At 42.3% G+C, this 24,622-nt stretch overlaps 1 protein-coding gene across 6 annotated transcripts in view; it reads left to right on the plus strand.

The window, feature by feature from the left end:
• Window positions 1-24,622, plus strand: part of LOC117359206 (serine/threonine-protein phosphatase 2A regulatory subunit B'' subunit beta-like) — a 261,026-nt gene that overhangs the window by 219,471 nt on the left and 16,933 nt on the right. For all 6 annotated transcript variants that reach the window (XM_033941552.1, XM_033941551.1, XM_033941556.1 and 3 more), the window contains one exon: window positions 5,049-5,224. In XM_033941552.1, the coding sequence (XP_033797443.1) occupies window positions 5,049-5,224 (176 nt within the window). The remainder of the gene's footprint in view (window positions 1-5,048; window positions 5,225-24,622) is intronic.

The following is a 24,622-nucleotide window of genomic DNA, read 5'->3' on the forward strand; positions in this document are numbered from 1 at the left end:
GGATGTTCCGTTTTCCAGGTCATTGATATAAATATTAAAAAGGATCGGCCCAAGTACCGAGCCCTGGGGTACACCACTAGTCACTTTCTCCCAGTCGGAGAACTTCCCATTTATGCCCACTCTCTGCTTCCTGTTATCCAGCCATTTGCCTATCCATCTTTGTATATGAGAAGTCTTTCGTGTGGAACTTTGTCAAATGCTTTCTGGAAGTCCAAGTATATTATGTCCACCGGCTTTCCACTATCAATTTGCTTGTTCACGGTCTCAAAGAATTGGAGTAAATTCGTCAAGCACGATTTCCCTTTTCTGAATCCATGTTGACTGGGTTTCATCAAGTCGTGTGTGTCCAAGTGCTGAACTATGCTATCCTTGATCAGTGATTCAATCATCTTGCCGGGGACAGACGTAAGACTCACAGGTCTATAGTTGCCCGGTTCTCCTCTCGATCCTTTTTTGAAAATTGGCGTGACGTTCGCTTTCCTCCAGTCGTCTGGTATCTGACCAGTTCTGATTGACAGGTTTGCAAGTTTTTGCAATAACTCTCCGATTTCAACCTTCAATTCCTTCAAGACTCTCGGGTGAATTTCATCCGGTCCAGGGGATTTGTCACTTTTAAGTTTGTCGATCTGGTAGTATATCTGATCTAAGTTCACTTCAACTGTGGTGAGGCTGTCCTCTATTTCTCCTGTAAACAGTTTCTCCGCTTCAGGTATTGTTGAGGTGTCCTCCTTCGTAAAGACAGACGCAAAGAAGGAATTTAGTTTGTCTGCGATTTGTTTATCTTCCTTGATGTACCCTTTTCTTCCCTTGTCGTCCAGGGGTCCCACTGCCTCTTTTGCAGGTTTTTTCCCTTTCACGTATCTAAAGAAGGGCTTGAAGTTTTTGGCCTCCCGGGCTATTTTTTCCTCATAGTCCTGTTTTGCATCCCTCACCGCCTTGTGACATTTCTTCTGTTCATCTTTATGTTTGTTCCAGGCTTCGGTTGTCTTCGTGCATTTCCATTTTTTGAAAGAGTCCTTCTTTTCTTTTATGGCTTCCTTCACCTGTATGGTAAGCCATGCCGGTTCTCCTTTGCCTTTAGTTCTCCGATCTTTGGAAATCCTCGGAATGTAGAGATCTTGTGCTTCTGCAATAGTATTTTTCAATAGGCACCATGCCTGATCTACTGTTTCAAGTTTGTCCACCATCTTCTCAAGTCATTTTGTTACCATGGCTCTCATGCAATCGTATTTACCCTTTTTAAAGTTTAAGGTGGTGGTTAAGGTTTTGGCATGTTTCCCTTTCCCGATGTCAAGTTTAAAGTTGATTACATTGTGATCACTCGTTCCCAGTGGAACCATGACTTCTACTTCTGTTATCGGTCCGGTGAGACCATTTAGGACCAAGTCCAAGGTGGCATCGCCTCTTGTCGGCTCTTTTACCATTTGCTCCAGGAAGCAATCCCCTAGCACCTCCAGGAACTTGGCCTCCTTGCCGCAGTTGGAGGCTTCTAGTCTATTCAATTTTCCAGTCTATTCCTGGGAAATTGAAGTCTCCCAATATAACTACATTGCCTGTCTTGCATACTTGTTTGATTTCCTCCATCATTTCTGAGTCAGTGACCTCCGCCTGTCCTGGGGGACGATAGTAAAGGCCAATTTTTGTATCTGCGCCATTGTGACCAGGAATTTTGATCCAGAGGGACTCCAGCTTCTCTTTCCTGTCTGTTGTAATCATTCCAACAGAATCTATTCCTTCCTTAACATATAGGGCAATACCTCCACCTTTCTGCCCTTCTCGATCCCTTCTATATAGTTTGTATCCCTGTAGTACTGTGTCCCATTTGTTTTCTTCATTCCACCATGTTTCTGTTATGCCAATGATATCCATGTTCTCATGTCTTGCTATCATCTCTAGTTCTCCCATTTTGTTTCCTAGACTTCTAGCATTTGTATACATACATCTAAGTTCCCTTCGTGTTACCTTTTTGGACCTTCTACTCTTGGCTGTCCTTACAGTTTCATTTACGGTATCCTTTACTGTTCCTGTGTTATCTCCCATGTTTGCTGTGTGGTCATCCCCTCCTGTGTCTGAGTTGTCCCTTCCTGCTTGTTCTCCTTTGTTGGCTGTGAGGTCGACCTCTCTTGTGTATGAGTAGTAGTCCTTTGTTCCTACGTCGGGGCATCCTGTTGTCCGTGCCATCGACCGGTGGTCGACTGTCGGCTTTCCCCTGTCCTTCAGTTTAAAGCCTTCTCTATTGCTTTCTTCATGTTGCCTGCCAAAACTCTTGCTCCTTCCTTGTTGAGGTGTAGTCCATCCCTTCTGTAGTACTTGCTTTTTCCCCAGAACGCCGTCCAGTTGCGCACGAAGTCGAAGCCTTCGTCTTCGCACCATCGTCTCATCCAGGCGTTGATCACTTGCAATTCCCCTTGTCTCTTTCCATCTGCTCTTGGTACAGGGAGGATTTCAGAGAAGGCCACCTTCACCTCCCTGATCTTCAGTTGTCTTCCGAGTGAGCGGAGCTGGCCCTTCATCTCTTCCCTGTCATACTTCCGCCCGCTCACATCATTTGTTCCCACGTGGATAAGCACAGCGGTGTCCACTCCCCGTGCGCCATCTATGATCCTGGAGATCCTGTTGATCACATCCTTTACTCTTGCTCCAGGCAGACAGGTGACGACTCTGTCCTCTCTTCCTCCTGCGGTGTGGCTGTCCACGTGTCGTATAATGGAGTCGCCTACGATGATCCCCATCTTCTTTATTCGGGAATTCCTTGGGGGGCGTAGGTCCACGTCCTTGGAGTAGGGCCAGTTGGATCAGGAGATGCTCTTAGGACAGGGGATGTAGACTGTCATTGGGGGTTCAGGGTGTGATCGCAGTGGGTGGTGTGGTTTGCCATGAGTGAGATTTTGGGCAGCAGCCAGAATCACCTCTTTATTAACAAAACTTCTGAAATAAAAATAAAACCTGTGAACAACATAGGGAACTAAACAAAACAATTTTTTTTTGCCTGCACACCCCTGCTATTTAGTAGTAGATTTACTTGAATTTTTAAGGTTCTTATCTTGCTTCATGGTCTACTTTTTGTGCAACTTCAGACCATGGCTGGCTGTCCTGACATTTTTTTCTCTGGAATTTCTAATATAGGAGAATAAATCATGGTTTCATCAATGGTGGCAAACTATCCAGGTCCTGAAGCAGTAAAGCAGCATTCATGATGATCTAATTGAGGTTCTTACTGTGAAGGGCAGTGTTTGGTTTTCACCAAACAAAATGTTTGTTGTTTGACTCATCGGTCTAGAGGACTTTATTCCAGAAATCTTGTGGGTTATCCAGATAGTCTCTGGTATACTTGAGGCAAGTAGCTGTGCTGTTTTTTTTAGAAAACAGTAATTTCTCCCTAACTTTACTTCCATTCTGTATTTTACCTCGTGGTTGATCCATGATCCCTCATGTCTAGGGTTACCATATGGCTCCAGAAAAAAGAGGACGGATTGATCCGGGTTTTACTTCCATTGCTTTCAGTGAAAGTAAAACCTGGATGTCTCAATCCATCGTCCTTTTTCTGGAGTCATATGGTAACCGTACTCATGTTGGCTGCAGTAAGAGAGGCCTGCAGATCTTTAGATATTAGTCTGAAGTTATTTGTGACTTCATAGATGATTTTTCAGTTTGTTATTGTCCACTCCTAAGTAGAATCTCTGAATTCTTCAACATTGTCCATTTCTAGACTGACTATCTGGCAATGAATGATTGAAATCCCTATTGATTAAAAATGTTTTTTTAACTTTATAGAAAGGTGAGCATCGACTATGCTTGTTGAAATAGATTTTCTGAAATTTCTTTTACTATTGCTATGATCAGAACTTGATGAGCCCCCACTTAACTTATGGTAAAGACCAAACTCAGACACTTTAGGACCTTTATAAGGGTATGCGCATTTACTCTATAGGGTCCTTTGCTTGTTATCCAATTATTCAATCACCTGATTCTTACTAGCCTATTGATTGTATTTATAAAGTTAGCACAGAAGGGTGCTCATTGTTGAATCTTTTATTGAATAACTATGGGCTAGATGCATTGAAGTTAGCAATCGTCGCTAAACATGTTTTCACAGCTTTAGTGGCGATTGTATTTACCAACCCAATGCACAAAACAGCTCACCACGTGTTTTTACCCTCGATCAACCATTTTCCGATCCGGCCATGCAAATTAGCTAAAACCCCATGCAAAGTAGCCAAACGATTGATGCACTAACATCGTTTGGCTATGCAAAAAAAAACCAGGTGTTTTAGCTATTGGAAAAAAATATTTTGAAAAATGAAAAAAAAAAAGTTCTCTACCACCAATGACGGCCCTCCCCTCCCCTGATGAACATAGCACTGGGAATTCCCCCATGAGAGAAAATTGGCAGGAGGGATGCCCACTCCCTACTGACTGACTTTAGTGCATCTAGCTCAGTGGTCTCAAACTCAAACCCTTTACAGGGCCACATTTTGGATTTGTAGTTACTTGGAAGGCCTCAGAAAAATAGTTAATGTCTTATTAAAGAAATGACAATTTTGCATGAGGTAAAACTCTTTATAGTTTATAAATCTTTCCTTTTGGCTGAGTCTTAATAATAATATTGTAATTTATAGCTAAAGAGACATATGATCAAGAAACTGCTTTATTTTACTTTTGTGCTTATGCTGAACATACCGAGGGCCTCAAAATAGTACCTGGCCGGCCATATGTAGCCCCCGGAGTTTGAGACCACTGATCTACTATCTCTGTATCCTTTATGTCTAAGTTATTTATTCATTGAGGATGTTTTTTTCTTATGTTAGGATCTAATAATGTTTTGAGTATACACTGCTAAAATATAGACCCTTCTGGATGGCTCACAGACTTTTCATAGCACTTTATTTGCATAGAGCAGAGAGAGTGTATGCAAATATTTGTACTCGTATTCATTGCGCCTCTCCTAACCAGACTGATCCAACAAGTCCCAAGGACTAGATAGAGATCTTCTAACTTAGAGAATATCTGTTTTATTAATGCACATCTACAATTTATATTACTTACAGTATTGAATATTGGTTCCGTTGTATGGATCTGGATGGTGATGGTGTTTTGTCCATGTATGAGCTGGAGTATTTTTATGAAGAACAGTGTCAAAAAATGGAAAGTATGGCCATTGAACCCTTGCCCTTTGAAGACTGCCTGTGTCAGATGCTGGATCTCGTGAAGCCTCATTGTGCTGGTAATGATTAAATGTTTTAATTTTAATTGCATCTTTAACAGTTTTTTTTTTTTGAGCCACCATTCTCATATATTGTGGTGGAGAATTTTTAGTGGGTATTAAAAGAACATTGTTTGTTTATAGTATGTTTGTAGCACAGCACATTGGCTTTAGGAACATAAATAATTTTTTAAAAATAACTTAAGTAATAATATAGTGACTATTGAATTTGTTTTGCTAATTTTAGTTAAAGATAATTTACAGCTCTAGCAATGGATAAATGAAAGATAAACAGGAAATATGTGACATAGTCATTTGGCTATTAAAATTCACATTTCAAGAATTAGGAGAATTGGACATCAGTCAGACAAATTAACATCAATGCATACATATCTAAATGAAACTGTCTTGTGTGAAACTAACTCCCCTTTTTATCAAGCTAAATGCTGAGCTGCCCATAGGAATAGAATGGGCGGCTCAGCATTTAACTCTTGTGGCTCAATAGCGCAGCTTGATAAAAGAGGGAGTAAATGAACTAGCACAGCAAATATTGCGTAAGAAAGAATATTGGAATTGATCAGAAAAAAAAGACGGTTGCATGCTTGCACATAAACACAGAAAAAAGAATAACTGCAATCAGCATGTGTTTAGATGCAACTATGCTGACTACACCTAATTTATGTGTTTTGAAGAGTATGGCAAAGAACGAGGTGGGAAATATTAGTATTGGTAATCGTTTAAATTAAAAATGTTTGTGAGGAAAGGGGGTGTTTTTTGTTTTGATGGTAATTTTTTGTCTGAGCTTTTTTCCCTGTTCTTTTGTAAGTTATACCTCATGAAATTATATCAAAAATCAAAAATATGCTGAAAAAAACCCTAAAATATGCAGTAGTTGCTTGTATTTTTACACAATACATTTTAAAAAATAGTTTTTAAATTTTTGTTACACGTATATGTAATTACTTTGATACATTCATTACATTATTGTAATAATGCTAATATTATTTCAATTACCAAAGAATGCTTCTGGTACTAAATATCATTTTCTGCTCCCTGTTCAGCTTTGATATTCACAAACAAACACAAGCTATGAAAATTCCATGTCCAGCACCTTACTGCAATACTTTATCATGGCAACACAAGAATACAAAATCTCATAGGCAAAGCCTATGGTACCAACCAGTTATCCAAGCTGTCATTTCAGGTTATCATCTGATAAGGGTAGTCTTCCTCAAGCCAGTGTCAGACTGTACTGTGCAATATTTGTAGAGAAATCTGGATAGCCAATTGCAAATATACCTGGGAGCTTGGGAGGGCTTTACACACACATTACCAAATTGAAAAGTACATACACTAAGTATTACACAAGGCATGTTTTGATTTTGCAGTGCTTGGTTAGACCTTGTGTGCAGTTGAGTAGATAGTAAGGATAAGAAAGGCAGGAGTAGATGGAAGTTTGAGTTTGTTGTGGGGCTGGATGTATAAGAAGAAGACGACTAAGTGGAGGAGGGCAACGAAAATGATAAGAGGCTTGCACCAGAAGACATATGAGGAGAGACTGGAAGCCCTGAATATATATACTCTAGAGGAAAGAAGGGACAGGGGGGGATATGATTCAGATGTTCAAATACTTGAAGGGTATTAACGTAGAACAAAATCTTTTCCAGAGAAAGGAAAATGGTAAAACCAGAGGACATAATTTGAGGTTGAGGGGTGGTAGATTCAAGAGCATTGTTAGGAAATTCTACTTTACGGAGAGGGTGGTGGATGCCTGGAATGCGCTCCTGAGAGAGGTGGTAGAGAGGAAAATGGTGACTGAGTTCAAAGAAGAGTGGGATGAACACAGAGGATCTAGAATCAGAAAATAATATTAAATATTGAACTAAGGCTAGTGCTGGGCAGACTTGCACAGTCTGTGTCTGTAAATGGCCGTTTGGGGGAGGATGGGCTGGAGAGGGTTTCAATGGCTGGGAGGGTTTAGATGGGATGGAGTAGGTTTTAATGGAGATTTCGGCAGTTGGAACCCAAGCACAGTACCGGGTAGAGCTTTGGATTCTTGCCCAGAAATAGATAAGAAGAAAAAATTTAAATTGAATCAGGTTAGGCAGACTAGATGGACCATTCGTGTCTTCATCTGTCGTCATCTACTATGTTACTATGTATGTTATGTTAATATATGTATAGATTATTTATTGAAAGCTTCTATTCTGCTACTAATGGCTGGGAAGTCAGTACAGAGCGGTTTACATGAGCTTCTGTAATCTATAATAATAAAACCCTTAGCGTGCATACGCACGTCAAACTCCGTGCCACGCATGCACAGTAGGCTGATCTGTCTGAGGAGGCGGCAGGGTAGCACTAAGCATGACCATCCCCGAAACAGAAACATCTGCGCGCACAGTGTGTGCGCTGAAGAGGAGGAAAAGTTGGAAAAATTTCTGCTGTTTTGTCACCGAACGGGTCTGGCAGGACAGAACCAAGAAAAGGGGGGGGGGGGGGGTCCGCGCACAAGCTGTTGGGGAGGAGGATGGACATTTGGCACAGCTAGAGTAGTTCGTGAGCTCCCAGCCCTTCAGTCGCAGCTGCTTCCTACGAGCTGTCTGCCCCGAGCAGCCACTTCTTCCCCGGGGCTCTGAAATAGAGGCTGTTTACCAGGAGCAAAGAATAACAAGGGTAGGTTTAAAACACTAACTCCGGACTGAGAAAGGGAGAGCGAGGGATTACAGGAGAGGGGGCTGGGAAAAGGCTGCAAGGCAGGTACTGGAAGAGAAAGGGAAAGCGAGGCAAAAAATGAGTGATAACAGGAGAGCAAACCAGTAAGAGGGGGCAAAAGGGGAAGGGGAGGAAGAGTGGGAGAAACCCCGGCCGAAACAAAAAATAAAAACTGCTGCCGCAGAGGGGGAAAGGGATGCTTCCGTTTGCAGTAGGGAAGAGTGGTGCTTCTCAGTGATGGATAGGCGCCAGGGACATGTGAGAAAAGGGGGCTGGGGCTGGAAGCTGAAAGGGAAAAGATGGGAGAAGGGGGCTGGGGAGATAAAAAAGGAGTTTGGAGCTGGGGCTGAAAATTGGGGACATGTGAGGGAAGGAGGCTTTAAGGGGGGTTCTTGGGAATGGACCAGGGTCCAAGCCACACTTCAGAGGCAAAAGGGTCAAATAAAAGAAGGGAACTAGAGGATGGAAAAAAGGGGTGGTTGAAGGGGCTGGAGCTGGGGTTGATATTGTAAAAAGGGAACATGTTAGAGAAAGGAGCTGGGAGCTGACAATGGGGATGTGTAAGAGAAGGGGGCTGGGGGCAGAAAAGGGGATATGTGTGAGAAGGAGGCTGCAAAAGGGACATGTGAGAAAAGGGGGCTGGGGCTGGAAGCTGAAAGAGAAAAGATAGGAGAAGGGGCTGGGGGGGGGAGTAAAAATGGGTTTGGAGCTGGGGCTGAAAATAGGGGACATGTGAGGGAAGGAGGCTTTACTAGCATCCATTAATGTAATGGACTTAAACACTAGTGGTGGTATATTTTTGAGTTAGCTTTTTCTTGAAAGGTTTTCAGCTGATCAGTATCAAAAGTGTAACTAAATTTGGGCATTAATTAGTGGTTACAGTGGGATTAATACATTTATGCAAGATTATGAGTGGCAGTAGGGGTGCAGTGAATGAGTGACTCGATAGGGAGTTGAGTATCTGAGGGCACTGAGTGAGTGGTTAGATGGTTAAGAGGACAGGGATTATGACTGTTGAGAGTGCTGAATCTGTGCTGAGAGCTAAGGACTAGGTGATATAAAAAGGGGGAAAAAGCCTACAGAAGAATGAATAAAATATGGAAGGAGGTTGAGATTAGGCATTGTGATTTGAATCTGCCTGAACCCTCCTCTTCCTGCCCATGTTTTTGCAAATGCCTGCATAATGGGTCTATACACATTAAAAAAATACTCAAATATATTAAAGCAGTATCAGTTACCAACAAATGATAAAAATAAATGATAATGTGTTGGTGCACAAAATTAAGCAATATGATATCTAATGTAAAAAAATCATAAATACCCAAATTGTCATCAAAGCAGTAAACACTTCTGTAAAATTCATAATCACAATATAAAAAATTCAAAAGATTGTAGAAATAAGAATAATAATCCATATTATTACTGGGAATAAAACTATTTCGTTTATGCAGACGACATCCGTTAACTAATTGTTCCTACCTTAGATTCTTTCTCTCAAGTCACCAACATAGTCAAAGATGTAGTCTGACAAATGGAACAATGGATGACTGAATTTAGATTGAAACTAAATTCAGAGAAAACTAAACTTTTTCTCGCCTCCCAACAGCAGAATTACATCAAAACATCTCTTGACTATAAACAACATGACATACTCAATTGACTCAACTATTAAGATCTTAGGTGTAATCTTGGGCCAGAATCTGAACAAGAAGAATCAGGTGGATGCTCTGGTAAGGAAGGATTTTCACACTCTATGGAAGGTCCGCTCAATCAGAGCATACTTTGATGTCATCTCATTTAGACTTTTGGTTCAGTCCCTGGTCCTGAGTCAGTTGGACTATTGTAATATCGTTTACTTGGCAGGAACACTGAAAAACTTGCAGAGATTGCATATTGTTCAAAATGCAGCAGTGAGACTGATTTTCAAATTAAAGAAGTCAGACAATGTCACTGCCTTCTTCCGTGAACTGCACTGGTTGCCAGTGGAGGCTTGGATTAAGTTTGGGTGTTTTTGCTATAAGACCCTGCTTGGTCTAACCCTGAATTATCTCGAGTTCATTTTTACTCACAACTAGTAAAACATACTAGATGTTCACATGCCATTTTCATTTTTCCGTCGGTAAAAGGATGTAAATTCAAAAGATTCCACCAACGTCTCTTATCCTATCAGGCAGTGTCCTGGGACAAAGATTTACATCTCTTAATCATGACTTCTAGCATCTATTTAGACTTTTGAAAACATATTTGTTCACCAAATACATAGAAAACTAAGTCATTCTATTCAATTGTAACAACTTTCTCTTTTGTAAACTGCATAGAGCTTCACTGTCCTGTCGTATATAAGTAGAATATTATGTTATTTATGATTGACAGACTAAATTAGGCATATCTTAACCAAGTTTACACATTATAATTGAAAGGTTATATTCATGTTGCAAGAAATATAAAGATTTTCATAATTCTAATATTTTATAATCTGTGTCTAAACTAAGGGCTCCTTTTACTAAGCTGCAATAGTGTTTTTAGCGTGCGCAGAATTGCCACACGCGCTAAACCTGCGCTACGTGGCTGGAACTAACACCAGCTCAATGCTGGCATTAGAGTCTAGCGCACGCGCTAAAACCGCTATTGCAGCTTAGTAAAAGGAGCCCTAAGTGAAGCAGATTCTTGCAGAGCATTGTCTACATGGGAGAAGATCTGGGAACGATTTGTTTCAAGACTAAGTCCCCTTATGTGGACAACGCCTTTGTTTTCTTAAGTTATAAGAAAGAGCCTTTTGTGCACTGGGAATTGTTCCTACATTTTAGTATAATACATGAGCTCTTGGGTGAGGGGGTGTAGGGGAGGCTTTTACAAAAATTGAAAAATGGTTATAAAAATTATATTTTGAGCTTCAGGTATTGTTTGGGTCATGGGCTTTTCATTCTACTTAACTCTCAAGAGTTCTTTATTGTAATTGCTAGTTACTTTCTCTTTTCTTGTTTAATTGATTTTGACAATTTTGTGTTTTGTTCTGGATATTAAAGATTTGCTGATTTGCAATTGTCTTCATACTTCAGTAAAGACACCTCAAAAATTGTTTAAGCTTCTGTAATAGATGTAATTTATAAAAGAAAAAATATTGACAACTTGAGCCAGTTTTAGTTTTACCAGCCTTTCCAAATTTACATTCAAAGTTTATTTCTAGTATAGTAAACACACACGTTCCCTACTTATTCCCTAAGCAACCACAACCAATGCTGTGCTAGTTACTATAAAAAGTAACTAGTTACTGTTACTAGTCCTAAGGGATAAAAAGTAACTAGTTACTGATTTCAGTTACACTTCACTAAATGTAAATAGTTGCTTTACTAGTTACTAAAAAAAATTAACTAGGTAATAAATAGTTGCTTTGTTTACAACAATGAGTAATCTATTTTCAAATGACTTTATCGGCTCTGAGCATTAAAAGCATTTAAAAATGCTCGTTGGTTAAACTGTTCCTGCGTGGTGTAAGAATCTGTCCACCGATACTGAAGAGTCTCTCCACTGGTGAACTTGATGGAAGGCTCGTATTCTTCAGAATAAACACTTCACTGTTTGATAGCGCTGGAGACTGGGTATATCATATGCAGCGTCACTCAAGAAGAGGTCTAGTTCTGACTGCACAGCGTTGTCCGCTTTATTTGATTCGTAGAAGCAGAAGAAGCTGGTGTCTTCACTGGAAGATGGTGCTGCATCAGGAGTTGTGTTTGCTGCATCAGCCTGAGCCTGCATTGCTTGCATTAACAAGTATTTGGCACAAGCTCTGGCAGTATCTGACTGGATCCAGCGCAGCTTGAATTGTGGATATGAAACACTAGCTGCTATGAAATCATCCTTCAAGTGAACCAAAGCACTTAATGATTCCATTCATTAGAGCATCAACAAGTAGGATGGCAAATTTGAGCGAAGGCATGATGGAGGTAAGATGTGTGCACAGGGTAGAAATTGTTGGCAGAAGAACTCCCATGAAACACTTGTCTTGAGCCTACAGTGTGTCCAGTGCCATTTCAATTGGTTTAATCACCTTAATATGCTCTGCCATATAAGCAGTTTCATTTGATAGGAAAGCTTCTCACAGATGTCACTGAGCACAGTTTCAGATTTCTTCTCCACAATGGAATACACTTTGCCAACAGCATAATAGAATGAATTCTATCTAGTAACATTTGGTACAGCAAGTGTGGTTTTCAAAGTTTTGTACACTATTTCAGCTGCCTGTGGACTTTTACTGCACTTGTTCCAGAGGGCACTACATTTTGCTAAGGTTCTATGGCTTAACGTCTTGTAATTTTCTTCTTCATTGGCCCCTTCTGAATCAGACACAGCAATCAAGTTAATTATGTAGGTACTACAACGATGGTGAGATGGAAGTGCCTACTCTATTGCTCTGCATCTGTTTGGTTGTTTAGGATGTCTGCAGTGTTTGAGAAGGTCACCTCTCTAGTGTTGATTTGTGAGGGCGCAACTTGTGTTGTTTCTGTGACCATTGTTTCTGTCTCTGGGAACATCTTGAACGCCTTATCAAAGTTTGATCCGTTGCCAGTAACTATGCAGAGAACTTTGTCAGTGATGTGAAATTTTGAGTGGATCTTCTCAAGTAAGGATGCAATCAGGTCGAAAGTATGTTGTCCTCACAAACATGAACATGCCAATTCTGCAGGCTTTCAATCCAGTGTACGGTAACTCCAAAAACGCTTCTGTTATGGGAGGTCCATATGTCAGCTGTTGTGCAGACTTCAGTCACAGGCGACAGCTTATTCTGAAGGTCATCCGTCATCTTATGATACTGGTCTTCAACGTGTCCAGTAAGAGCTTTGCAAGTTAATACGGTTTTGCCTGTTTGAAGACCAGTGACCAACTGAATGAATTTTGGCGACTCAACCACTGAGAAGGTTTGCATGTCCCCAATAACAAAATTTGTGATAAGACCATTGACCCTTTACTGTGACACAATAATGGGAAGGGGTAAAACGCGGACCTCACGGACGTAAACCGCACGTCCTTAAAAATCTGAGGTCCGTGCCACTTGTAGTTAGTTTCTGGCTCTGACAGACCTCGATGACAATTTAGCGCTGACGGATTTGTCTCAGCATAGGGAGGGAAAAGTATCAGGATCCGTCAGCACTAAAATGTCATCGAGATCTGTCAGAGCCAGAGACTAAAACCATTCCCCTTAATGAACTTTTGCAGAAAATCTCTCCTGCAAAAGATACCAGTGGCAGGGACCCGGCCCAACTGTCCAGGCTCTATAAACATTCAATTATTGCCAGCAAAGTAGCCGCGCCACTTGTAGTCTCTGGCTCTGACAAACCTCGGTGACATTTTAGCGCTGACGGATCCTAATACTTTTCCTTCCCTATGCTGAGATGGATCCGTCAGCACTAAATTGTCATCGAGGTCTGTCAGAGCCAGAAACTAACTACAAGTGGCACGGACCTCAGATTTTTAAGGACGTGCGGTTTTAGATCCGCGAGGTCCGCGTTTTACCTCTTCCCCACAATGATGCCTCCATTATTGCTCCATGAAGCAGCCAAAGTTTGTTTCTTTCAAATGCTGTGAAATAGTCACTCTGTAAATCATTTGCAGTAAACTAAATCAAGTACAGTGGTGCCTCACACAACGAACTTAATTCGTTCCAGGAGCAAGTTTGTTATGCGAAAAGTTCGTTATGTGAAACGCGTTTTCCCATAACAATACATGTTAAAAAAAATAATTCGTTCTGTAGCATAAAATATGCTAAGATGACATAAAAAAAGATAAATTTTTGGTTATTATTTTTATTTAGATACATCTAAAAACATAATTGTTTTTTAAAACAACACACATTTTTTAAATTTAAAGACAGACTAAGTAGAGTCTAATTTTACAGTGAGAGAGGGCAGAGTCTCAGCGGCAAAAACTGGGACTTAACTGTTCATTTTTTTTTTTTTTTCTACCGTGTTTCCCCGATGATAAGGCAGGGCCATCAAATAAGACAGCCCCCCCTTTTTAGAAAAAAATGTAAAATAAGGCACCCCCCCCGCAAATAAGCCACCCACCGATACCTGCGCTTACCCGAATCGGGTGGTACGGTGGGTGACTCCGTGTGGTCCCTGGCACCCCCGACACGATTGGGGCAAGAGGGAGCTCAAGCCCTCTTGCCCCCCCGACTCCCCGACACGATTGGGGCAAAAGGGAGCCCAAGCCCTCTTGCCCCGCCGATTCCCCAACTCCCCGACAATATCGGGCCAGGAGGGAGCCCAAGTCCTCCTGGCCACGGCGACCCCCTAACCCCACCCTGCACTACATTACGGGCAGGAGGGATCCCAGGCCCTCCTGCCCTCGACGCAAACCCCCCCTCCCCCCAACGACCGCCCCCCCCAAGAACCTCCGACCGCCCCCCCAGCCGACCCGCGACCCCCCTGGCCGACCCCTACGACACCCCCAACCCCCTTCCCCGTACCTTTCTGTAGTTGGCCGGACAGACGGGAGCCAAACCCGCCTGTCCGGCAGGCAGCCATCGACGGAATGAGGCCGGATTGGCCCATCCGTCCCAAAGCTCCGCCTACTGGTGGGGCCTAAGGCGCCTGGGCCAATCAGAATAGGCCCGGGAGTCTTAGGTCCCTCCTGGGGGCAGGGCCTGAGGCACATGGTCGGGTTGGGCCCATGTGCCTCAGGCCCTGCCCCCAGGAGGGACCTAAGGCTCCCGGGCCTATTCTGATTGGCCCAGGCGCCTTAGGCCCCACCAGTAGGCGGAGCTTTGGGACGGATGGGCCAATCCGGCCTCATTCCGTCGGTGGCTGCCTGCCGGACAGGCGGGTTTGGCTCCCGTCTGTCCGGCCAACTACAGAAAGGTACGGGGAAGGGGGTTGGGGGTGTCGTGGGGGTCGGCCAGGGGGGACGCGGGTCGGCTGGGGGGGGCGGGCGGGGGTTCTTGGGGGGGGGGCGGTCGTTGGGGGGAGGGGGCGTTTGCGTCGAGGGCAGGAGGGCCTGGGATCCCTCCTGCCCGTAATGTAGTGCAGGGTGGGGTTAGGGGGTCGCCGTGGCCAGGAGGACTTGGGCTCCCTCCTGGCCCGATATTGTCGGAGAGTTGGGGAATCGGCGGGGCAAGAGGGCTTGGGCTTCTTTTTGCCCCGATCGTGTCGGGGAGTCGGGGGGGCAAGAGGGAGCCAGGCGGAGAGAGGGCAGTTAAGCGCAGTGCCTGCGCGGAAGGATGCAGCTCGGGCGACTTCGTTGTGTGAAACGAAGTTCGTTGTACGAATCAAGACATAAAGTTCGTTGTGCGCAGCGTGCGCTGTGCGAGGCGTCCGTTGTGTGAGGCACCACTGTATACTTCAACTGCTGTTAGAACTTATGCTCAGAGACATGAAGGCAGATACCACCGCCTCACCACCCAATCATCGCATTGTTCAATACAGTTTCAAATTGGGAACGATGGTAAATGTTAAGCTTGCAGCTGCCACACAGGCTATAAGCTCTACATCTTGTATTAATGGCTTAAAATCGCATTGAAAATTGCAAAACTTAGCTTAAAGTTCGCTGGTTCCTACTTGACACGTTTCAGTACTGCTTCAGGGAACCGACAATACACTTATACAAAGTTTCAGACTTTGGGTGATGTCATCTCATAAAGTGTCAAAAATGTATCATTCTCGCCATTAAATTTGCTTCTTCCTGGTAATGCTAGGAAGAAGTGAATTTAATGGCGAGAATGTTTGTAAATATTTATTATTATTTATTTATTTATAAATTTTTGAAATTTTTAACAAGCATACCATCTTGTACAGAAAAGTGCAATCAAGAAAACATATCTTTGATTATTCTCAAAATTGAAAATAAACCAAAATTACATAAAAGGTAATAATTCCAACTTAATCGTACACTAGTCCTCAACAATGGATCCAAGATTCAGGAATTAGGAGTGAATATAATACAATAACAAAATTAACCAAAACACGTCATCTGTGCTGAAAGAGAGCTTAATAATTAAGACACTGATGTTCCTCCTTTTTCAAGGCGCTTCATGGAAGAGGAAAGCAGTCAAATGAGACGGTTCAGAGAAAATATATTTGAGGGAATTATACCTTATTACACACTTACAAGGGTATCTAAGAAAAAATAATCCCCCCATCTGGGTCACACCTGGTTTTAACAATAAAAATTCCCTCCTTCTTTTCTGAGTTTCTCTCGAAACATCAGGAAAAACTTGAATATGGAAGCCAAGGAAATCTCTGGATCTATTTTTAAAGAAAAATTTAAGAATCCAATCTCTGTCTGGAGCCAAAGCTACAGTCAGTAAGAGAGTGGCTGGACTAGCCACCTCTCTATCAGATTGTTCCAATAAAGCAGTAACATCCAAAGAATTTTCCTGTGGACTACCATCCTCATCTTTTTTTTTGAGAATCCTAATTTTTTTTAGTAGGCAAATAGTACACTCTTGACAATGGTGGCAGTGAACTCTCAGGAATTTTTAAATTTTCCAGAAAGTATCGTTTTATCATTTCTCCTGGAGGAATTGAGACAACCTTTGGAAAATTGATCAAACGTAGATTGTTAAACTGATTATTGTTTTCAAGTACTTCTAATTTTCTTCTCAAATTAAGATTATCTTTCACAATCAAGTCTTGGTTGCTCTTAAACATTTTAAAGTCCTTCTTTTCTTCTTGTATCTCAGTTTTTATGACTACAATGTCCTGTTTCACATTTTTAATTTCTTCTTTCTGAAATTCTAATTCTTTTTCCAAATTCTTTATCTGAGGACTGAGAGAGTTACCCAGACTAGAAACCAAGTCCCATAAAGATTCCAGTGTAACCTCTGGGGGTCGGATAGGGGCAAAGGAAAGTATTGGTGCACTGTTAGTTAGTTCATCTGAGTGTTTTACCTCCCCTGTGCCTTGTAGACCCTTAAGCACAGTTGTCCCGGTCGCTGGTTCTTTTACAAGGAGAAGTTCCCCTTGTGCTGTTCCCTGCAGCGAGCCCTCCACTTCACTGGCCTCTCGAGAAGAAAACTCTGCCTCTTCGGACATGCTCTCCTCCCTCGGAGAGCTGGCTCCCAGCGGCAACGGCTGTAAGGGAGGCGTCCTGACGTCGGGGCTCAGCGTGACGTCTAGCCCGGGGGTATCCGCCGAGACACTCCTATCAACCGGCGCTCCCAACGGGCGATTCCCCAAGCGACTCGACTCACTTTGAAGACGCCGGAAAATGTCGTCGACGGTGAGAACTGCGGGGCTCGAGCGCTGGGAGGCTCTACCAACGCTCCTACCCCTTCTCTTCGGCATTGTTCTAGTAGGTAGGAAAGACACACTCCAGCGTCTTGTCAGCAACAGATAGCGGCAGCCATCTTGGACCGACTCCACTTCTGTAAATATTATTTGAAATTTCAAAATAAAAAAAAAGATGATTTACAGAGTGACTATTTCACAGCATTTGACATATCTATTTTTAGTCACTCAACATTTTCAATTGGTTGAGTTACCCACCCCCTTTTTCTGATTTTTGACTGAGTCGGTAAAGTTTGTTTCTTTGGCAGGTATTCTGATGCATCTGGTGAGACAAGAGAAACAAGCTGAATTGGAGGCTTAATGAGAAAAATAGCATGAATGGAAATATGTTGTCACTTGTAAATTTTGTTAATAGTTACTAAAATAAAGTAACTAGTTATTTTAGTCAATCTTATCAAAAAGTAACTAGCTACACTAGTAGTTACCTAAAAATGTAACTAATTTCAGTAACTTGTGTTACTACCCAGCACTGCACAAGACACACTTAAAAGTTCCTATAACAGACATGGGCACACCTTTGGATGTTGCCGAGGTCAGGCAAAATTATGTACAGCCGCAGGTTTCTCTGGCGAGGGGAAAGCAATTGCTTCAAGGCCTTGAATGTTCAGTATTTTTAGCTTCAGTGTGAGAGGAAAAAAAAATCACTCCCAACACTTGAATGTTCTAACTATAAATAACTAAACTAAATGTTAATTTGCATTGTAATGGCTTTACAAAAATACAGAAAAGCAAGGTACACACTCCAAGCCAAAACAAACTGGTAACTTTCTGGCTTTTTACATCATCTGATTTCTTTAAAAAACAGTTTGGGCTTAAATTCTAATTTTATGTTGCTGGGTTAACACTCATTTTCCCTTGGTTCAGTAGAAGGGGATAGTTTACTTTTATTTTTTTTAAGGAGCTTATCTGCTGCTTCTAGGGATTTTTTTAAACCTCCTGTTCAAAGGCAGAGGCAACCTAATTATTATCTTTAAAGTCACAGTACTATTAAGGAGTGAATTTGAGTCCTGCCCACCCCATCATTCAAATCTTGCTTATATAAACCCACTCACTGATTAGCTGCATTGAATTAGATAGAAATGTTTACTGTTAGAAGAAGCTATCAACTAAAATTTGACCTTTTTACTTCCTTATCTATTAAGAGAACAATTATATTTCTGGAAATTTTAATTAGTAATATCTTCTCAAAACTTTGAGGTAAGGGTACAAAAGGAGCATAGTAGATTTCACACATCAGATATATACTATGTGTGAAGTCTACTATTTCTTTTGTACAGGGATAAGATAAACTGCTGCACACCCCAGAAACAGGCGAGCAAGCAGGCCAGAGTACACACAGGGAATAAGAACAGGGGGTTAGATCTTGCATAAAGGAGGTTGACTGAGGAAAAGGAAGAAACTTAGATAAGTCTTTTTCTCCTTTCTTTCAAGAGGCACACTAGTTCTGTTATTGAGCTATGGTTGAGAATCTTCATGTCACTAATTCTGTTCTCTCCATTCAACTTGTGCCTCTGTCTAGGTCAGAGATGTCCAACCTTGATTCTTGAGGGCTGAAATCCAGTCAGGTTTTCATGATTTCCTCAATGAATATGCATGAGATCTATATGTATGCATGGCCTCCATTGTATGCAGATAGAGCTAATGCATATTTTTTGGGGAGTCCTGAAAACAAGAATGGTAAGGGTTGAAGCTAGACACCCTTGCCAGTGGTCTCAAACTCAAACCCTTTGTAGGGCCACATTTTGGATTTGTAAGTACTTTGAGGGCCTCAGAAAAAAATAATGTCTTATTACAGAAAAAACAATTTTGCATGAGGTAAAACTCTTTATAGTTTATAAATCTTTTCTTTTAGCTAAGTCTTAATAATAATATTCTAATTTATAGCTAAAGAGACATATGATCAAAAAACTGATTTATTTTACTTTTGTGATTATGATAAACATACTGAGGGCCTCAAAATAGTACCTGGCGGGCATATGTGACCCCCCCCCCCCAGGCTGCGAGTTTGAGACTACTGGTCTAGACAGAAAGCAAGATCCAAGATAAGTGACTGGTAACTTGTACAAGACGTCTGCGGGTTGAATCCCTTATGAAATAAGCAGATGAATAATAATAATAACTTTATTTTTCTATACTGCCATAGTCAGACGACTTCTAGGCGGTTCAACATCGAAAGAGGGCTGGACATTCAGCGAATTACAGATGCATGAGGGGAAAGTTATAGAAGAAGGGGTGGGAAGGGAGGTAGTGGAGAGAAAAGTAAGAGGGGTTGAAAATGGGAGAGAAAGTGAGAGGGGTAGGAATTGCCTGAAGATTGCTTTGGGTTGTAGGGGGGCAAAGTGTAGGTCTATTTAGGTGATGAATTTGTCAAACAGAGTGGTTTTGATAGATTTTCGGAATGCGTTCTGGTTTATTTATATAGTTTCCCAGCCAGAATTGTTGTCTGTTAGCTTGGAACTTGAAGGTTCTGTCAAGATAGGATTTGTATTTGCAGCCAGTAATTTTAGGATAGGCGAAGATGTTTTTGTTTCTGGTTGTTCGTGTGGGGTTGTATAGAGTAAAGTGTGTTTGCATGTGGTCTTGTTTTCTCAGTCCGAAGATTAAGCAGGGGTGGTGAGTCTGAAGCATTTGTGACAGAAATATATTAATAAAATGCTTCTTGAAGAATCAAGTTTTTCCAGCAGAAGGGGAAAAGCAGTTACACTGAAGGAGGACAACTGGATATAGATCACAAGAGCCTGCAGAATCAATACCTTGACTCCATCTTCCCTCAGACTGAAGAATTGGTATGCAGCCCTGCAAGTGGAGGTGATAGGAATAGGAGAAACCGGAATGCAAAAGTCCTAAAGTGGTATAGAATAGTGGATCAATTTTTTTACTCTGTCCAAAATTACAAAGACTAGAAGGCACTTTATGAAGTTACAGGGAAATACTTTTAAAATCAATAGGAGGAAATATTTTTTTCATTCAGAGAATACCGGTAGTTAAGCTTTGGAACACATTGCCAGAGATTATTGTAAGAGTAGTTAATGTAGTTGGTTTTAAGAAGGGTTTGGATAATTTCTTGGAGGGAAAGTCCATAGTCTGTTATTGAGACAGACATGGGGGGAGGCCACTGCTTGCCCTGGATCAGTAGCATAGAATTTGTGTTTTTGCCAGGTACCAGTGACCTGGATTGGCCACCATGAAGACAGGATACAAACTTTGATAAGTAAACATTAAATACCTCTTTAGAAATGGGTAAAAGAGGTAACATCTAGAAAGCTGTGTATGCTAATGCCTTTAATATGGGAAATAAGTTTCTGGATCTAGAGGTGATGATGGAAGAGACTGACTTGGATTTATTGGTAGCCATGGAGATGTGGTTCACTGAAAACCATAGCTGGATATAAACTCCCTAATCTGTGTATTGCGTGTTTGTTTTTAAATAGATTGTAAACTCTGTTGAGCTGGGATTTTCTGTCTGTGTACATAAACTGCATATGTACACAATCTAGTAGCAGTGTAGAAATTAGTAGTAGAAGTAGTATATAAATATACTGGGCTGTAATCTATTGAGGAGAGAATGGTGTTATCTGTTAAGATAATATTGAAGCAACAAAATTGCAAATCATGGGGAGGCACTGTGGGTTAATGTGGAAAGAAAGAATGGGACATCTATTTACATTGGTGTGATTACGCAGGTCAGATTTAATTGAAGATATTCACAATGTAGCTATGAAAAGGGAATAGGTGATTTAAATATGTCAGATATTGATTAGGGCATCCCTGGTACAACATTGTCTAGAAATAGGGAGATTCTGGATAATGGAAACTATGCATGATGGGGACACACATTGACCTAGTGCTTAATGAATGAGGATAGTATTTCTAATGTTATAGTATATTATCTGGTATCAAATGATTACTACTATTTATCATTTCTATAGCACTGAAAGATTTATGCAGCACTGTACATTTAACATGTAATAGGCAGTCCCTGCACAGAAGAGCTTACTAATTGGGGGAGTTCTTTGCAGAGAGAATCATAGTATGGACATAAGCTATTTTAAAGTGAATGGGACTTAGGCTTTGAAAGCAGCCTCGAAAAAGTGGGCTTTTAGCTTGGATTTGAATACTCCTAGAGACTGAGCGTGATGTAATGACTCGGGTAGTCCTCCATGCATATAGTGCAGCAAGATAGAAAGGAGGGAGTCTGAAGTTGGCAGTGGAGAAGAAGGACTTGCCTGATGAACAGAATTCACGGGGGGAGCATAGGGGGAGATAAGTGAGGAGAGATATTGAGGGGTTGCAGAGTGAATGCACTTGTAGGTCAGTAAGAGGAGTTTGTATTGTATTCGGAAATGGATGAGGAGCCAATGAAGTGACTTGAGAGGGGCAATGTGAGTATGGCGGCTCTCATGGAATATAAGTCGTGCAGCAGAATTTTACACGGATTGAAGGGGAGAGAGATGGTTGAGCGGAAGCCCTGAGAAAAGCAAGTTGCAATAATCTAAGCAAGAAGTGATGAGTGTGTGGATAAGGAGTAGTGTTATGTATTTGGAAAGGAGAGGTCAGATTTTGGTACTATTATAGAGGAAGAAGCAACAGGTTTTAGCAGTTTGACTCCTCTCTCCTTCTCCACTCAGATCCAACTAAGGTGACCCTGAGGTTGTGAGCCAATGAGACAGGGAGGAGAGTATTGTCCACAAAAATAGAGAATGGGGAAGGGAAGTGACGTCAGCTCACGGAATGGCTGCTTGAGCGGAGAGCTCCGTAGGGGCACATGTGATATATATATTTTGCAGCGTTCTAAACAACGGAGATTTCAAATTTTTAATAGTGTTGGTATACAGTTGCGATGGAAACCCGTAAGAAGCTGGATAAGTATCGCTTTCCTTTGCTTGATGGGGAGAAATCGGCTACCGCGAGTAGCAGTGGATCGCTGGGAAGCAAAAAAAAAAATGGCGCCGGCACTCGCAGAATCGGAAGATGAAGAGCATGCCCTCGATAATGTGCCGGTAGAGACGATCACCCCCCAAATGTTACAGGGCTGGTTCCGAGATTTAAAAGAGGAAATGGTGGGTGTTCGCCAGGATTTGAAGGCTGCAATGACTGAGCTGCGGTCCGAAGTGGCAGAGCTAGGAGGCCGGGTGGGGGACACAGAGGATTGCGTTTCGGAGCTGACACAGGACTTACAGATCATGCGGGCTGAGCTAGAACAAATGCCGCCCTCCATCCTGACCTTACAAAATCAGGTTGAGGATTTGGAAAATCGATCTCGCCGTTGTAATTTGAGGTTTAAGGGTGTACCTGATATTGAGGAGTACAAAGATTGTGCTTCGGTGGTGAACAAAATTTGTGCGGATTTGTTAACAGAGGCACATGGCCCCCTACCTGGACCGATAGTAATTGTGCGGGCTCATCGCAGTTTGAGCCCTGCAAGAAGCGCGGGGCCTAAGGATATCATTGCTTGTTTCCTGGACTTTGGGATCAAAGAGAAAGTTTTACAAGTAGTGAGGCGTAAGCAGGAATATCGTTGGAATAACATCTCAGTGGGTATTTATCAGGACTTAGCCTGGGCTACCTTACAAAAACGTCGGAACTTTCAACAGATCACGCAATTGCTGAGAGCTGAGGGTCATCGTTATCGTTGGCTGTTTCCCTTTGGGGTATGGATCACGATTGATGGAAAGTCTAAACATGTTGGTGATGTGGAGGAGGCGTGGGCAGCCCTGAAAGAATTGGGGTGCAAAAATGTTCCAGAGAACCCTGTTGCTGTACATAAGAAGGCGGAGAAACGTGCTCCGGGTGTTTGGTCTACTGCTGGGCGCACTGGGAAGCGGCAATCGAAGGATCATACCTGAAGGATTGTAGAGACTAAAATTCATTTTTTTTTACATTTTCTCTCCTGTTATTCTGGGACATTTGGTCCTGGTTATGGAGAGCCTGGCATATGCTAGGGCACAGGTGTCAAAGTCGGTCCTCGAGGGCCGCAATCCAGTCGGGTTTTCAGAATTTCCCCAATGAATATGCATTGAAAGCAGTGCATGCACATAGATCTCATGCATATTCATTGGGGAAATCTTGAAAACCCGACTGGATTGCGGCCCTCGAGGACCGACTTCGACACCCCTGTGCTAGGGGTTACCTGGACTGTTTTTCTTTTTTATGTGAGGACAAACTTGATTTGGCCTATTCAACTTGTTGTTTTGCAAGACATTCGTAGGGGGCTCTCACAGCAAGCATTATTGTCTGTGAAACCTAATTCTTAGTGATTATGCTTGCTTTGTTTTCTGGATTATGTTGTTCATTGTGATGGGCATTTTGGGCTTTAAGGGTAAGGGAGAGAGACGCTTGTATAAAGGGTTCGAGTTGCCTTCTGTGGGGGGGTGACCTTACTTCTTCTTTCTGACTGCCCAGTTCTGGGTATGTCGGAGTTGGATAGACAGAAGGGGGGGGGGGGGGGGGGGGGGAGGGAAAAGGGGGATCATTCACGGAAAGATAGTTTTGTTGTCCTAGGCTCATGGAATGTCAATGGATTAAATAATCCAGGGAAACGTAGCATTGTTTTCCGCGAATTGTATAAGAACATAAGAACATAAGCAGTGCCTCTGCTGGGTCAGACCAGAGGTCCATCGTGCCCAGCAGTCCGCTCTCGCGGCGGCCCAACAGGTCCAGTACCTGTGCAGTAATCCTCTATCTATACCCCTCTATCCCCTTTTCCAGTAGGTAATTGTCTAATCCTTTCTTAAACCCCATTACTGTACTCTGCCCTATCACGTCCTCTGGAAGCGCATTCCAGGTGTCCACCACACGTTGGGTAAAGAAGAACTTCCTAGCATTCGTTTTGAATCTGTCCCCTTCTATCTTTTCCGAGTGCCCTCTTGTTCTTTTATTTTTTGAAAGTTTGAAGAATCTGTCTCTCTCTACTTTCTCTATGCCCTTTATGATCTTGTAAGTTTCTATCAAATCCCCTCTAAGTCTCCTCTTCTCCAGAGAAAAGAGACCCAATTTCTCCAATCTCTCAGCGTATGAAAGGTTTTCCATACCTTTTATCAGACGTGTCGCTCTCCTCTGGACCCTCTCGAGTAACGCCATATCCTTCTTAAGATATGGTGACCAAAATTGGACGCAGTACTCCAGATGCGGGAGCACCATCGCCCGATACAACGGCAGAATAACTTCTTTCGTTCTGGTCGCAATACCTTTCTTGATTATACCAAGCATTCTATTCGCTTTCTTGGCGGCCGCTGCACACTGTGCCATCGGCTTCATTGTTGTGTCCACCATTACCCCCAAGTCCCTTTCCTGTGTACTCTCCTTCAATAATATCCCTCCCATCGTATAGTTGTACCTCAAGTTTCTGCTTCCCATATGTAATACTTTACATTTCTCAACGTTGAACTTCATCTGCCACCTCGTCGCCCATTCCCCTAGCTTG

The sequence above is a fragment of the Geotrypetes seraphini genome, chromosome 4 (genome assembly GCF_902459505.1).
Source record: "Geotrypetes seraphini chromosome 4, aGeoSer1.1, whole genome shotgun sequence".
In the NCBI taxonomy this organism is placed as follows: Eukaryota; Metazoa; Chordata; class Amphibia; order Gymnophiona; family Dermophiidae; genus Geotrypetes; species Geotrypetes seraphini.